The sequence below is a fragment of the Muscardinus avellanarius genome, assembly GCF_963383645.1.
Source record: "Muscardinus avellanarius genome assembly, chromosome: 1".
NCBI lineage: Eukaryota > Metazoa > Chordata > Mammalia > Rodentia > Gliridae > Muscardinus > Muscardinus avellanarius.
This window is the reverse complement of record NC_137786.1, coordinates 143,497,698-143,512,432: the sequence shown is the minus strand read 5'-3', so window position 1 is coordinate 143,512,432 and position 14,735 is coordinate 143,497,698. Positions and strand designations below refer to the sequence as shown.

Genomic DNA, 14,735 nt, shown 5'->3' with positions numbered 1-14,735 from the left:
ACGTCACACGCCGCACGCCGGCGCGGTCTCAAGGCCGACGCGGAAGCGCCCGCCCCGGCCCCGCCCCGCGGCGACCCGGGGGGGGCCGGAGGGGCGGGCGAGGCGACTTAAAGGTCGTGCGGGCGGCTGCGAGCCGAACCGCGCCGAGCCCGGGCCCCGCGGCAGCCGTCGCCGCCCTCGCCAGCCCCCGCGTCGCTCCCGGCCGTTACCCTCCGCGGCCATGGCCACCGCGGGAGCCGCCCGGCTCCTGCGCGCCGCCTCCGCTGGCCTCGGCCGCCCGGCCGCCCGCTGGCTGCTCCTCGCCGGCCCCCGCGCGGGCCCGGGCCGCCTGCCGGGGGTCGGGGCGCCGGGCCGGCCCCTGAGCGCGTCGGCGCCGCGCAGGTGAGCCGCGTCACCCCCGCCTCGGCCTCGGCCTCGGCCTCGCGCGGAGCCCGCCCGGCCCCGCCGCCTCCCGCGGGACGGCCGGGTCCCCTCCGCCGCGCCCCGCGCCCGCGCCGCCCCTTCCCCTAGTGGTTCGTGCTGCTCTTTGCCCTTAACTTGTTCCTAAGTTCCCGAGTGTTGGCCAGTGTTCAGGGCTTCTCTCCTGCTGCGATCCGGACGCTCCGTTCTCCGGAGCGCAGTGTCTGTAGGATGCGCACCCTGTTTCCTGGAACAGAATAATGTGCTTGCCCTTTATGCTCACTTCTGGTTAGCAAAGGGGTAAGAGGTCCAGCATAAAAGTGGTAAGGCAGTATTTTAAACTTTGGTACATATTATCAAACTTCCTTCTTAGGAGTCTTAGGTCTCCTACTAGCAAACGGAAGAAAAACGGTAGTATAGATACTCTAAAGTTCTTTGAAGAGTAAAAGAACAGAAGACAGTCTTGTGCCTGGTCGATAGTGACGGCTCACTAGATGCCACAGGTTAGCAGCTTCTTCTCACTGTAAGCCAGAGGCTCCTGGCATTTAGAACTTTACAATAGAAGTTGAGACGGGACAGCTGTTACCCAAAATGTGAAGTGTTATATTCTTGGGCATAATTTTTTTTTCTCCTCAAAGACACTGCTCCCTTAGTCTTACTAAAGATAAAATTTACTCATAATTTAGGAGTGTAGTTGCACGGTGGTTTATATAATAGAGATTTCTAATAATTCTCACAATCCCAGTGTAGTGTAGCTGGAAGCAAGAGTGTGTGGGATTTGTATGCTGTCTTTACCAGTTTCTTCTCCATAAGATTCTTGAGAAGAGGGTCTAGGACTTAAGCATCTTATCCCCTTTAAACCTGTTATGTAGTGTGTGGTCACCAAGATTTTGTTGCACGAAATGTAATAGAGATAGAGCAGGCAAGCTTGGTTTACTTGTTTCTATTTTACCTGCATTTCGGTACCATTGATGCCCTTCTTTGGTTTGTTTCCTACAATGGAAGCATTCTTGAGAAGTATATAAATTGGGACATATATTGAACGTCTCTGTAACTAGTATTTAAGGTAGCACGAAAACTTTTGTTAATAGGAATAATCTTTCCCAAATGTATCGTTTGGGCTTGGATATTATGTTTTCTACCATAGGTTTGAGAGTTATTACTAAAATTTCTAGTTATTATCTCACAGACGTGCTGTTTGTTTTGGTGGCTACTAAGTACATATGGCTCTTGAAGTTTAAGATAAAGTTAAATACAATTAAAGATCAGTCTCCCAGTGACACTAGCCGCATTTCAAGTACTCAGTACTGCATGCGGCTAGTAGGTATTGCTTTGGACTTTACAGCTACAGAATCTTTGTTATTTCAGAGTTCGATTGGATAGAGTCGTTCTAGAAGTTGTAGTTCTGAGTTTGAAGTTTAACATTTAGATAAGTTATCAGTAGAGTCGAAAAAGTTTTTACTATGAAGTACCTTAGCCAGATGTAGTGGTGCACACCTGCAGTCCCAGTCAGTACTTAGGAGGCTGAGACAGGAGGATCACAGGTTCGCAGCCAGCCTCGGCAGTTTAGCAAGGCTCTCAGCAACTTAGTGAAACCCTGTTTCAAGATAAAAAATAAATCACGGTGAGGTGTAGCTCAGAAGTAGAATGCCCCTAGGTTCAATCCCCAGCACCACAAAAACAAAAAACCTGGCACACATTTTGCAGTGATTTAGATTTCAAAGGACTTTCATGTTTATTTCACTTCACTACTAACACAGTCCTATAAGGAAGGTAGATACATGGTAATAAAATTTTCATATTAAGTAGCCAACAAAGCCAACACTAGGACTCAAGTAGTTTTTGTTAGTTTCTTGAGCTCCATTAGAATGATTACTGTGTGTGTGTGTGTGTGTGTGTGTGTGTGTGTGTGTGTGTGTGTTACAAGGGATCAGGACTGAACTTGGGGCTTCACACCTGCCAGGCAGGTGCTCTACCACTGAGCTACAATCTCAGCCAATACTTTTGTGTGTGGTGTGTGAATAGTACTCAGGATTGAACCCAGGGGATTTGCCTCTGAGTTGTACCCCAGCCCCATTTTATTTTTAATTTTAAAAAAGGGTCTTGCTTGCTGGGTGTGGTGGCACATGCCTGTAATCCCAATACTTGGAAGGCTGAGACAGGAAGATCTTGGGTGAGATTTGGCAGTCTACCCAGACCCTGTTTCAAGACAAAAGAATAAGGGCTGGGGGTGTAGCTTGGAAGTAGAATGCCCCTAGGTTCAATCTTCAGTACTGAAAGAAAAAAGTATATAACTAAGTTTCTGAGCCCTGGCCTCTAACCTGCATCCTCTTGTCTCAGCCTCTCCAGTACTGGGACGACAGGCGTGCCCTACCATACAGGTGTCAGTCAATAATTCTTTATAGTGTTGTGAGTTATTTGGGAGAGTTAAGGTGGCTGTGTAGTTAGGGAGCCCTAGACTGAGCCCTTCTCCTGGGGTAGTGCCCCAGGTTACACTGTATAGTGAAAGGAACAGGCATCAATCAGCAGCTGCAACTGCCTCCCCTAGGAAGGGGATGGAGACTGCTGAAAACTGGAGGTCAGCAACCCTGACAGCTTGCTAATATATCTGCTGTGGTCCAGCAGAATTAAATAGTAAAAAATAGCAAGTAAAGAAAATAGTTGTTTGCGGTAATGGCTGATAAATTGGTGATGATAGAAATTTCTAGGGATTATATTTATTTCCCAGTACATGAAATCTTAATTTTATTTGAAACGAGCTAAAAGCATGGTTCTAGTTCTTAGAATTGGGGAACAAAATAGCTATATAAAAATCTACCAATACCAATCATTAATAGTGAACAGATGGCAGTTGCTTGGGTAAAATACCTGTATATAATGTTAAGGAACCAAGTATTTATACAAACTGTGTGTGTGTGTGTGTGTGTGTGTGTGTGTGAGAGAGAGAGAGAGAGAGAGAGAGACAGACAGACAGACACACACACACACACACACACACACACAGAGACAGTCAGTCAGTCAATCAGTCACTGGGGATTGAATCCAGGGGCATTCTACCTCCAAGTTATACCCCTACCCCTATTTAAAAAAAAAAATTTTTTTTAAACAGCTCTGATTAGGTTAAAAAGAGTATCACTATTTGTTGAGGCTGTCCTTGAACCTGCAATCTTCCTGTCTCAGCCTTCCAAGTACTGGGATTGTAAGTGTGTGCCACCATGCCCGGCTCAAACTTTTTTAAATTAAAAAAAAAATCAATTTAATTATTTAATTTATAGCTTGGGAAAGTCACTACCCTAGTTTTACTCATAGGTAAATGGCTTCCCATGGTCAGCTAATGAATGTTTTTTAGAACCAGTACTAGAATCTATACTTTCTATTTTATTTATTTATTTCTACTAGGGATTGAACCCAGGGTTATTTTTAGCTTCAAGTTATATTCATAGCCCTGTTTTACTTTATTTTGAAACAGAGTTTTACTGAGTTGTTGAGGGAATTGGCTAAGTTTCTAATGCTGGCCATGAATCTGTGAATCTCATGTCTCAACTTCTCAAGTACTGGGATTACAAGGGTATGTCACCACACCTGTTTGAATCATTGCCTTCTGATTTTTAGGTTCCTGGCTCTTTCAGTTGCAGAATTGCTTGCCTTTCCTTTCTGATTGGTGCTTCTGATTCTGTCTATTAATATTTAACACTGACTAATCTTGCTCAGCAGTTTTTTTTTTTTAAATAAAGCTATAAACCAGCCAGGCGTGGTGGCGCACGCTTGTAATCCCCGCGCTTGGGAGGCGGAGACAGGAGGATCGTGCAGGTTCGAAGCCAGCCGTGCTGGCGTAAGAGACCCTGTTTCAAAAATATAAAATAGGTCTGGGAGTGTAGCCCGGAGGAAGAAGGGCTTCCAGGAACCCCAGTACCACCAAAAAAAAAAAAAAAGCTATAAACCTTTAATGCATAACAGATCAGGTTCTTTCTTATCAGCAAAAGGGCTTAGGCTTTAAAAGTTATTAATCAGTGTTTGGTAAGTTTTATGTGTTAGGTATTTTATATACATTGTTAAAACCATGAAATAAATGTTACCTTGATTTTACAGAATAGGAGACTCATGTAAAGAGTTGTCTGGTTCCTTTGTTGGAAACTTTAACTCTAGTGTGTACCAGAAGAACAGCAACCCTAAAGCCTCTAGCATTCAGTAATTAATTCTATAATTAATGGAGTTCTTCCTATTGTATATACTGTGGCTTTAGCTGCCAGGCATTTGTCCATGTAAAACTCTAGATTTTTCTGCTGGGCTTATACCCATATTTCCATCTGGCCTTGTGGTGTTCTCTACTGTGTTTTCCACCATTAAACAAGACTAAACTTGAGTTAAGCCAGGCGTGGTGGCGCACGCTTGTAATCCCTGCGCTTGGGAGGCAGAGACAGGAGGATCGTGCAGGTTCGAAGCCAGTTGTGCTGGCTTAAGAGACTCTGTTTCCAAATTAAAAAATATAAAATAAGTCTGGGAGTGTAGCCCGGAGGTAGAAGGGCTTCCAGGAACCCCAGTACCACTTAAAAAACCAACCAAACAAAAAACTTGAGTTAATTTCCATCTTCCCTAAAGCTCCTCCCCCTCCCCTTCCTCTCTACTAGGTTAAACGGTACCATCCAATTGTCCAAGCTGGAAATCTGAACATTACATTATTTCTTTCCTGTCTTTCAATTCACAGTATATAAATGGTCCTCAAAACCTTTGATTCTTCTTAAGCTTCTATATTCTTGCTTAGTTTGTGCTTTTATTTTTATTTTATTTTATTGTGGTACGAGTTGGGAGGGCCTCACTAAGTAGCTGAGGCTGTCCTTGAACCGTGATCCTCTGGTCTCAGCCTCCCAAATGCTGGGATTACAAGTGTGTGCCGCCACGCCCCGCTGGGAATATTTATTTTTAAAGCATTTCTTTTGCTATGAAAAAAAATTGGAAGGCACAGGCCCTTTGGAAGGCCTTTTGATAGTTTTTAGATAATACACATGAGCTTTTGATAGTTTTAAGTTAATAGAATCCTTTTTTTAATGTTGTAATATCAGGGAGGACATTATCCACTTAGGGGCTTTAGTTGCCTCATTTTTGAAATGAGGAAATTGGATTTGGTAATTTTCAAGATACAGCTCTGAAATTAATTCTGGGTTTTATTTATATTAATTTTTCTTTGGTGAATTATTACCATCTGTTGGTAGTAGTGGAAATTACGACCTAAGTTGAAATATATTTTTTCTATTATAAGGATAAATCAAAGTAGTAATGAAGGGTAATAATGAAAGGTAAAGTTGCGAGTATAATTTCTTCTCCCACATTTTGGAGTGATGTTTGTGAGACGGTAAAGAAATTTAAGTCAGCTAGCTGATAGATAATATCTTATAGTAAGACATGTAAGGAGTTATTTTATCTTTCAAGGAATTAAAACAATTAAAAACCTTTTCTAGTTCCATTGATTTTTGAGTATACAATATTAAATGTTCAGTATAAAAATTAAGTGTTCAAATACTCATGAAACATCAAATGACTATCTCAGAAATAGTACTTCATCCTTTTTTTTTGTGAGCCTGGGGATGGAACTCAGGGGCATTCGACCTCCAAGCTACACCCCCTGCCCTATTTTTTTTATTCTTTATTTTGAAACAGAGTCTCACTAATTTGCAGAGGGCCTCACTAAGTAGCTGAGGCTGTCCACAAACCGTGATCCTCCGGTCTCTGCCTCCCAAATGCTAGGATTACAAGCGTGCATCACCATGCCTGGCCAAAAATCTGTTTTTTTGTTTTTTGTTTTTTTTGGTGGTACTGGGGTTCCTGGAAGCCCTTCTACCTCCGGGCTCCACTCCCAGACACCTATTTTGTATTTTTATTTGGAAACAGGGTCTCTTAAGCCAGCGCATGCGCCTGGCTTCGAACCTGCACGATCCTCCTGTCTCTGCCTCCCAAGCATGGGGATTACAAGCGTGCGCCACCACGCCCGGCCAAAAAATCTGTTTTTTAAAGCTCACCACAATCCTGGTATTGTCTTTTAGGGCCACATTCATCAGGACATTGTTTTTCAGAGAGCTATTTGAGAGCCAAATGGATTTTATGTGCTGGGGGCATAGTTTAGTGCTAGAGTGTGTGCTTAGCATATATGAGGCCCTGGGTTTAAGCCCTATCATAAAAAAGAATTCATAAGTAATTATGATTGCAAAGTGTTTGCACATGTCTGTAGCCAGTGGGGAGACATACTATAGGCCACCTGGTGGCCTTGACCAGGCAGAAGCTACTGTTTCCTTTAAGGAAGTAGAGCTTGTTATTTGGCAGGTAGTAGATAGCTATCTCAAAAAAATTTTGGAAAGGAAAAAATATTGTAAAAGAGTCAATTAAAACACACTTGCATATACTTTATTTCTTTGGCCTTTCAGTTTAAAACAATTATTTTAAATTATGTTTTGAAATTACTAAAAATGCTAAACAACTGTTTCCTTTTCTAGCTCAGAAGATAAGATATCAGTCCACTTTAAAAATCGCGATGGTCAAACATTAACAGCCAAAGGAAAAGTGGGTGACTCTCTGCTAGATGTCGTGATTGAAAATAATCTAGATATTGATGGGTTTGGTAAGTATGGAACAATTCATAATTGAACTATTGAATAGGTTTCAACTTTTTTTTGAGGAATTTTAACCTATCTTATTATGTAAATATTAAAATTCAGGATGTGTTAGTATTTTTATTTATAAAGAACAGTGGAGTGACACTGTTATCTTATTCTTTGTAAAGAACTTAAATAGCCATGCAACCAGAAATCTACTATGTCCTCATTACCTTACTTATTAACTTATTACCTCTGGGATGTAAATCTGAGGGCAGGGGGCGGAGTTGAAAGATACCAGGTTAGAGATAATAGCTACCAAGTTACAGAAGGGGATTTAAGTAGTTTTAATCATAAATGTCAGCTCACCTCCCTAGGAAGGGTACCTTATTCTAAAAAGTGTATTATTTAGAGAGTTTTCATTTCTGTTATTCTGACCATGTTCCTTAGCCACATATGTATGTGCAAAGCCTGTGTTTGAGCAGCTGCCGTCTCACAGGTCCTCGGGCATGCTCATATACAAGCCTTACTTGCTGAGATGGGTTCTTTGCAGTCAAGCCACAGTTTATGACCACTGAAGGACATGGCCCAGGAACATGAGGACCTGTGGCTCATTCTCTTACATGCATTTTTGGTATGCCCACCGGTTAGGGTTGTTGGCTTGATGTTCACAAGCCTGGTAATTTTGATTTGCTGGTCAACAGTTATTTACTTATTTATTTATTTATTTATTTTTTTGGTGGTACTGGGATTCCTGGAAACCCTTCTACCTTCGGGCTATATATATGCTCCCAGACCTATTTTATACTTTTTTCTTTTTTTTTTGGAAACAGGGTCTCTTAAGTCAGCGCGATCCACCTGTCTCTGCCTCCTAAGTGTGGGGATTACAAGCGTGTTCCACCACTCCTGGCCTATTTATCTATATTTTGATAGTGTGGTTGCAATAGGCATCTACTGGAAAAACTGACATATTATTATGTTTTTCAATAACCCAGATGTTTTGCTATATAGTGTTTTTGCCTACAGTCTTTTGCCCTAGACCATCCACTTAACTACCATTTCAAACTGGGAGCTAGGTAGTCAACTCATTTGCAACAGACCATGAGTCAGTATATATGTGACATACTGAAAAGACCTCTTGGTGCAAAGCCTGAAACACATCTTATCATTTAACTTATGACCACTATGTCTCTGTCCATTAGTACTAATAATTTGCTATATTTACTATATGATTTACATGCCACTGCTATCTACTGTTTCTACATATTTGGTAGAGCCATCTTTAAGCCAAACCAAGCATGCTCTTTTCCTTCAGTTGTAAGGTTATCATATCCTTTCCCCACTTTATAGGCGACAACATTAAGTCTTTAGGTATCTTTCAGATTCCTGGTTCAGTAGAGAAATTCCCATAGCCAAAAGGGAAAGTCCCACAAGAATGGAAAGGAGTCACATTCCTGGTATATAGTACACAGAGGAACTTAGGTTAAACAGGTTTTAGATTTCTAGCATTTTATAAGGCCTCAGGTGGAGAAAGGTTTGGGGCATCAGTTTTTTTTGTTTGTTTGTTTTTTGGGTTCTGGAGATTGAACTCAGGGGTATTCTTTCTCCAAGCCACACCTCCAGCCATGTTCTTCTTTTTGTTTTGAATTATGGTCTCCCTTGAGAGTCTTTCTATGTTGTTGAGGCTGTCCTTGAACCTGCAATCCACCTATCTTAGCCTCCCAAGCACTGAGATGACAGGGGTTTGCCATCATGCCCAGCTATCTTATTTCTTCTTTGTGTCTAAAAGTAAAAGTACTATTATAAATTATAATGTAGAATATAAGAGCAAGCCAAAGTCAGAAGATATTTAGTCATGTGGTGGTGGTGGTGGTGGTGTTGTGTATGTGTCTTACTGGGTATTGAACCCAGGGACATTCTACCTCTGAACTCCACTCTCAGCTCTATTTTATTTTATTTTTTTGTGGTACTAGAGTTTGAACTGAGGGGCATTCTATCTCTGAGCTATACTCCTAGCCCTATTTTTTATTTTGAAATAGTGTGTTGCTAAGTTGATGAGTTTCACTACTTGGAGAGCCTGCCTTAGAGCCTGCAGTACTCCTTTCTCAGTCTCTCAAGTACTGGGATTGTAAGTGTGGACCACCATGCCAGGCTTATTTTTTTAAATTTTGAAACAGGGTCTCACTAAGTTACATAGGGCCTCATTAAGTGGCTGAGACTGGCTGTGAACCTGCAATCCTCCTGTCTCAGTGCCCCAAGTAATGGGATTATAGATGTGCACCACCGTGCCTGACTAGGTGGTAATCTTTTAAATGGCTCCGGTATGTCTTTTTCTTTTTACTGCCATAATTGTATACTTTTCTTTGGTTGTATTCTCCCACTGAGTGTTTAAGACCAAGTACATCAACTTATTTTGGGCAAACAAAAACATTTTTATTTTTTACTAGTAAGGCCAGTCAGGTCTCCTCTGGATTATTAGGGACTTTGTAAGGACTCTCTTGGTTCTTTGGTCTTTTCCTCTACCAATTGTGCCATCAGCCGGGATGAGTCAGGATCTTGCAGTGGAGACATTCCCCTCTCTAATTACTTTCCCTTTTGTAGAATATACTGGTGGTTCTAATTTCTGGGATCTTCACAATCCCCCTGATGACGAGGTCAAGTGACTTAGCAAATTGTAGGGCTCTTGGAGGAGTTTTACCATTCCCTGGGTCCTATTTGACCTCTGAGGGCCAGGGCCGACACGTGGGTGGTTTTATCCTTGGTCCTTTTATTTCTTGATCTCCAAGTGTCAGATGTTGGAACACCCAGAGTGTCAGTCCACTAGTCCTTTTTAATAACTGGAGGTCAGTACTTCTGCTGATCTGATTTGGCCAGTAATGCCTGGCATCTCATAACACTATTTAGATTTAGAAGTTGTACTTTTGTAGCCGGGTGTGGTGGCGCATGCTTGTAATTCCAGCATTTGGGAGGCTGAGACTGGAGGATCGCGGTTCGCTACTTAGTGAGGCCTTCCACAACTTAGTGAGACCCTGTTTCAAAATAAAGAATAAAAAAATAGGGCAGGGGATGTAGCTCAGAGGTCAAATGCCTCTGGGTTCCATCCCCAAATCAGCAAAAAAAAAAAAAAGAAGTTGTACTTTTGTAAAATGTTGACAATAGCTACAAAGTTTTATAAGGAAAATACAAATAAAAGTATCAGGAACAAAACAAATCCAGTTTGTATTTTTGCTTAAAGAAGATGGTCATAATATAATTAGGATCACACAAATGTAAACCTGAAAAAGTCTATGATTATTATCAGTTTTTGTTTAGAGGATACCAGCTTGGTAAAGTGTCCCCCCAGCCCTGTACCCTAGAAGGTCTGCACATTTTGGGAACACAGATACTTACTCCGACACACAAAGAAGCCAGCAATAATTAACAGCATAGCCACAAAGAAGTTGTGCATATATTAAGCTAGCTTTTACTTTCGGAGTGAAACCCAGAATACATGGCTCAGTATATAGTAACAGGTCTTTGTAGGTTAAAGCATTGACCAAATCAGAGAATATCTTCAGACCGTATATATGTCTGGGAAACAGTGTCAGTGATCAGAAATAGACTTTTGATGTAAATTGTATCTCCCTTATGCAATGATAAAACAATTGTTTAGTCAAAGCAAACAGGTGTAAGCCAGCATTTAAATGGCAGGAATTTTTTCTTTTCTTTTTCCTATCTGAATGGTTGGTACTGAACATATGGCAGAAACTTAAAGAATATCACTGCCATTTTATGTATCTGAAGTTCAGATACAATGCATATGGTATAGATAAGAGCACTTATTCACCCTGCATATACAGACTTATAGATCTTTAACTTTATATACTTTGATGTGACATTTAGGCAAAGTTTAGATAAAAATAATTTTTAGCTCTCAAATATATGTACATCTCTATTTCCAAACATATAGTGTATTAAGTATACTATACTAACTGAAAATAATAGTTGTTTATTTAGCTTGAATTATAAAATGATAATCTAAAAAACTGTAAAACAGATGCTTAAATGAACACCAACTGCTAAGACTCAGCCTTCCTAATTAATCAAAGACCTAAAGATAGCAATCACCCAAGGGCATTCTACCTCTGAGGTACACCCCCTGCCCTGTTTTTTATTCTTTATGTGTCAGCCTTCTAAGTACTATTATTACTACAGGCCTGTGCCACCATGCCCAGCTTCCTTCTTCCTTTTATGGGGAGGAATGCCTGAACTTTGTGTGAACTCACTAGGGTATATCAAGTTTATCAAAGAGCACAAATGTCCCCATTCCTGCAAAACAAGCTACAAACAAATAGATGAGAGGTTTAGGGGAAGGAGGAGGAAATGCACTATGTACCCTTATGGAGTAGGCTTTGCCCATGGTTGATACTCGTAATATTTGCCAGTTTTCTAAATCAAATCTTTGTCAGTTGTATCATTTGAGTATACACTACATTCTATCATATATTACTTGAGGTGTTTTCCTAACCTTTCATACCCCCCCCCCCCCCCCCCCCCGCTTCTTTCCTGAAACTCCCTTGTGCTGGGATTGAGCCCAGGGCTTACACATGCTAAGCATTTACTCTACCATTGTGCTTCACTCCAGCTCCAATCCTCTATTTTATAGGGGAAGAAAAGAAGGCACAAGAATATTGGTTTTTCTTGGTCATACATGAGTTAATTGAGAAAGCTAATATTTACACCTCAGACTCCTAAAGCTCTACTTTAGGAGTTCTCGTTCATGGTACTGGTTATTGAACTCCGGTACATTCTACCTCTGAGCTGTACCCCAGCCCCTTTTAGTTTTTGTTTTGAAACGATCTTGCTAAGTTGCTGAGCTATCTTTGAACTTGTGATCCTCCTATCTTAGTCTTCCAAGTTCTGGGATTATAGGACTATAGGTATGGGACACTCTGGCCCAGCTTGCTGTTTTCTTTAAAAAGTATTTTTTTCTGTGTGAATACCTATTATATAAATTAGACAATAAAAAGTTGATATAGTCCTAATTTTAAGGAGCTTTATAATTGAATGCAGTGGTTCTTGCTGGTGTTGTTTTGGAAGTTCACTCTACAATCTTTTTTTTTTTTTTTTTGGAACTCAGAGGCATTCTACCTCCAAGCTACACCCCCAGTCCTATTGCACTCCTCCTGTCTCAGCCTCTCAAAATGCTGGAATTACAAGCATGCACCACTACACCTGGCTTACAGTCTTTTAAAATTCTAGCCATCAGTATTTCATCCTGGGTAGTACAGGGAGAGGAAAGTATGTAGGTGTGTTTTTAAAAAGCTGTATATAATTCAGGTCTGTACTGTAAGTAAGAACAACTAATTTAGTGAAAGAACTCGTTAGTAATTTATATACAATATATTATGCAATTTGTATATAATTGATCTTTTACATATACGTTCATGTTCAGTATGCTGCTTTTTTTTTTTTTTTTTTTTTTTTTGCATTGCTAAGGATTAGCCCAGGGCTTCATTCATGCTAGTCAAGCCCTCTACCACTGAATTATATGCCTAACCTGCTTTATTTTCTTATTTTGAGACAGAGCCTTGCTAAGGTACCCAGGCTGGCTTGGGACTTGCTTGAACCCAGGAGGATCCTATCTCCAAGCTATCCCCTAGCTCTTTTATTATTTATTTGTTTTGAAACAGGGGCTTAATAAGGCTGCTGAGAGTCTTTCTACTTGCTGAGGCTGTCCTTGAACCTGCAATCCCTGTCTCAGCTTCCCAAGTACTTGCCTGGCTAGTTGTTGAACACTTTAGCTTTCTGGGTTTGTGATTTGGGTCCTGGCAAGTAGCAGCTAAGAAGGAATACCTAGGAGTTAAATGTCCATACTGCCCATTTCTAGGAATCTGGAAGCTATACACAGGGGTAAGAGCTAAGAGGACCCCAGTCTGTCATCGATGGCTAACCCTGAGGTTTGTGCAGGAAGGAAGTGAGGGCTAAGATAGACACAAACTTTCTCAACAAGATCTCCAAAGTGCAGGAAATTAAGAATTAACAAGTGGGTTGGCGTCAAACTAAAAAGTTTTTATCAAAGGAAACTACCAAGAACCTAAAGAGAAAGCCCACAGAATGGGAGAAGATTTTTACCAGCCACCACTTGGATAGAGGGCTAATATCCAGAATATACAAAGAGCTCAAAAGACTCAATCAAGAAATGGGCAACTGAACTTATTAACACTTCACAAAAGAAGAGGTACAAATGGCCAATAGATACATGAAAAAATGTTCAGCGTTATTAGCCATCAGGGAGATGCAAATCAAAACTACCATGAGATTCTATCTAACCCCAATCAGAGTGGCAAACATAAAGAAATCAAATAACAACAAATGCTGGAGAGGATGTGGGGACAGAGGAACTCTTCTGTTGGTGGGAGTGCAAACTAGTTCAGCCGCTATGGAGATCAGTCTGGAGATTCCTTAGAAAACTGGGAATAGATCCACCATATGATCTGGCTGTACCATTCCTGGATATATTTCCAAAGGAGTGGAAATCAGAGAATTATAATAACATATGCATACCCATGTTCATAGCATCACAATTTGTAATAGCCAAAATATGGAACCAACCTAGACCTCTGTCAACAGATGGATTGCAAAATTATGGGAAATACAATGGAATTCTGTTCAGCTATAAAAGAGAATAAAATGTCATTTGCAAGAAGATGGAAAGACCTGGAGAACATTATGTAAATGAGATCAGCCAAGGCCAGAAAGAGAAGGGACATATGTTTTCTCTAATGCCCAAACTAGGGAGCATTGAGGATACCAGAGGGATTCCAGATAATGGAGGGGAAATCTCAGCAAAGCTAGAATGGAAGGATAGGAGAGGAAGAGGCTGAGGTTGATCAATGGAGGAGCTACATCTGAATATGTGTAAAAGTATGAGTATAGCATGGTTAACCTGGACACTCATTGTTGGGAGGGGGAAGGGGGACTGGGGTGGAGGGCACCAAGCACAGTCTAAATGTATACAATTTTCAATATGTTCCACATGTAAAACAATTGAAAAAAAGAAGAAATAAAAAAAAAACAAAAGAAATGGGTGAACCATGCTGCTGTTCTGTGCATTTGAACTTGTGTCTATTACATATTTGAAACATTTTAAATTGGGGTGCAATATTTTAGAACAGCGTTAATTAAGTGGTGCTGAAATATACCCCAAAATCAGTTACTTCTGAAAGGTTGTTAAAATTTCACACTATAAAGATTAAACTAGGCCGGGTGTGGTGGCGCACGCATGTAATCCCCGCGTTTGGGAGGCAGAGACAGGAGAATCGCGCAGGTTCGAAGCCAGCCACGTGCGCTGGCTTAGGAGACCCTGTTTCCAAATAAAAATGTAAAAAATAGGTCTGGGAGTGTAGCCCAGAGGTAGAAGGGCTTCCAGGAACCCCAGTACCACCACCACCAAAAAAAAAAAAAAAAAGATTAAACTCTTACTTTGACATTCTTTGCTGTTAATTTAGGAGTGATACTAAATAGGGAAAGGGTTTAGAAAAATGGCTTTAAAAAGACATATATATATATTATTTATTTTTATTTATTTTTATTGGTGCACTGTATTCATACATCATAGTGGGATACAAACTTTTGTAGACATACATGCACACATCGCCCAGTCAGCCCCCACCCGATCCCCACCCCATTCCCTCCCCATCCCTCCCTCCCATGCTTGGCTTAGTAGTTGACATCTAGTATTATAGCAATTTATCCAAAATTAAAAATGAT

General features: G+C 40.9%; 1 protein-coding gene across 1 annotated transcript in view; it reads left to right on the top strand.

The window, feature by feature from the left end:
- Positions 1–220: 220 nt before the first annotated feature.
- FDX1 (ferredoxin 1) overlaps positions 221–14,735 on the top strand; it is a gene marked incomplete at both ends in the record, with an annotated part of 29,879 nt that continues 15,364 nt past the window's right edge. The window contains 2 exons of the mRNA XM_080695903.1: positions 221–381; positions 6,885–7,009. Coding sequence (XP_080552029.1) covers positions 221–381; positions 6,885–7,009 — 286 coding nt within the window. The remainder of the gene's footprint in view (positions 382–6,884; positions 7,010–14,735) is intronic.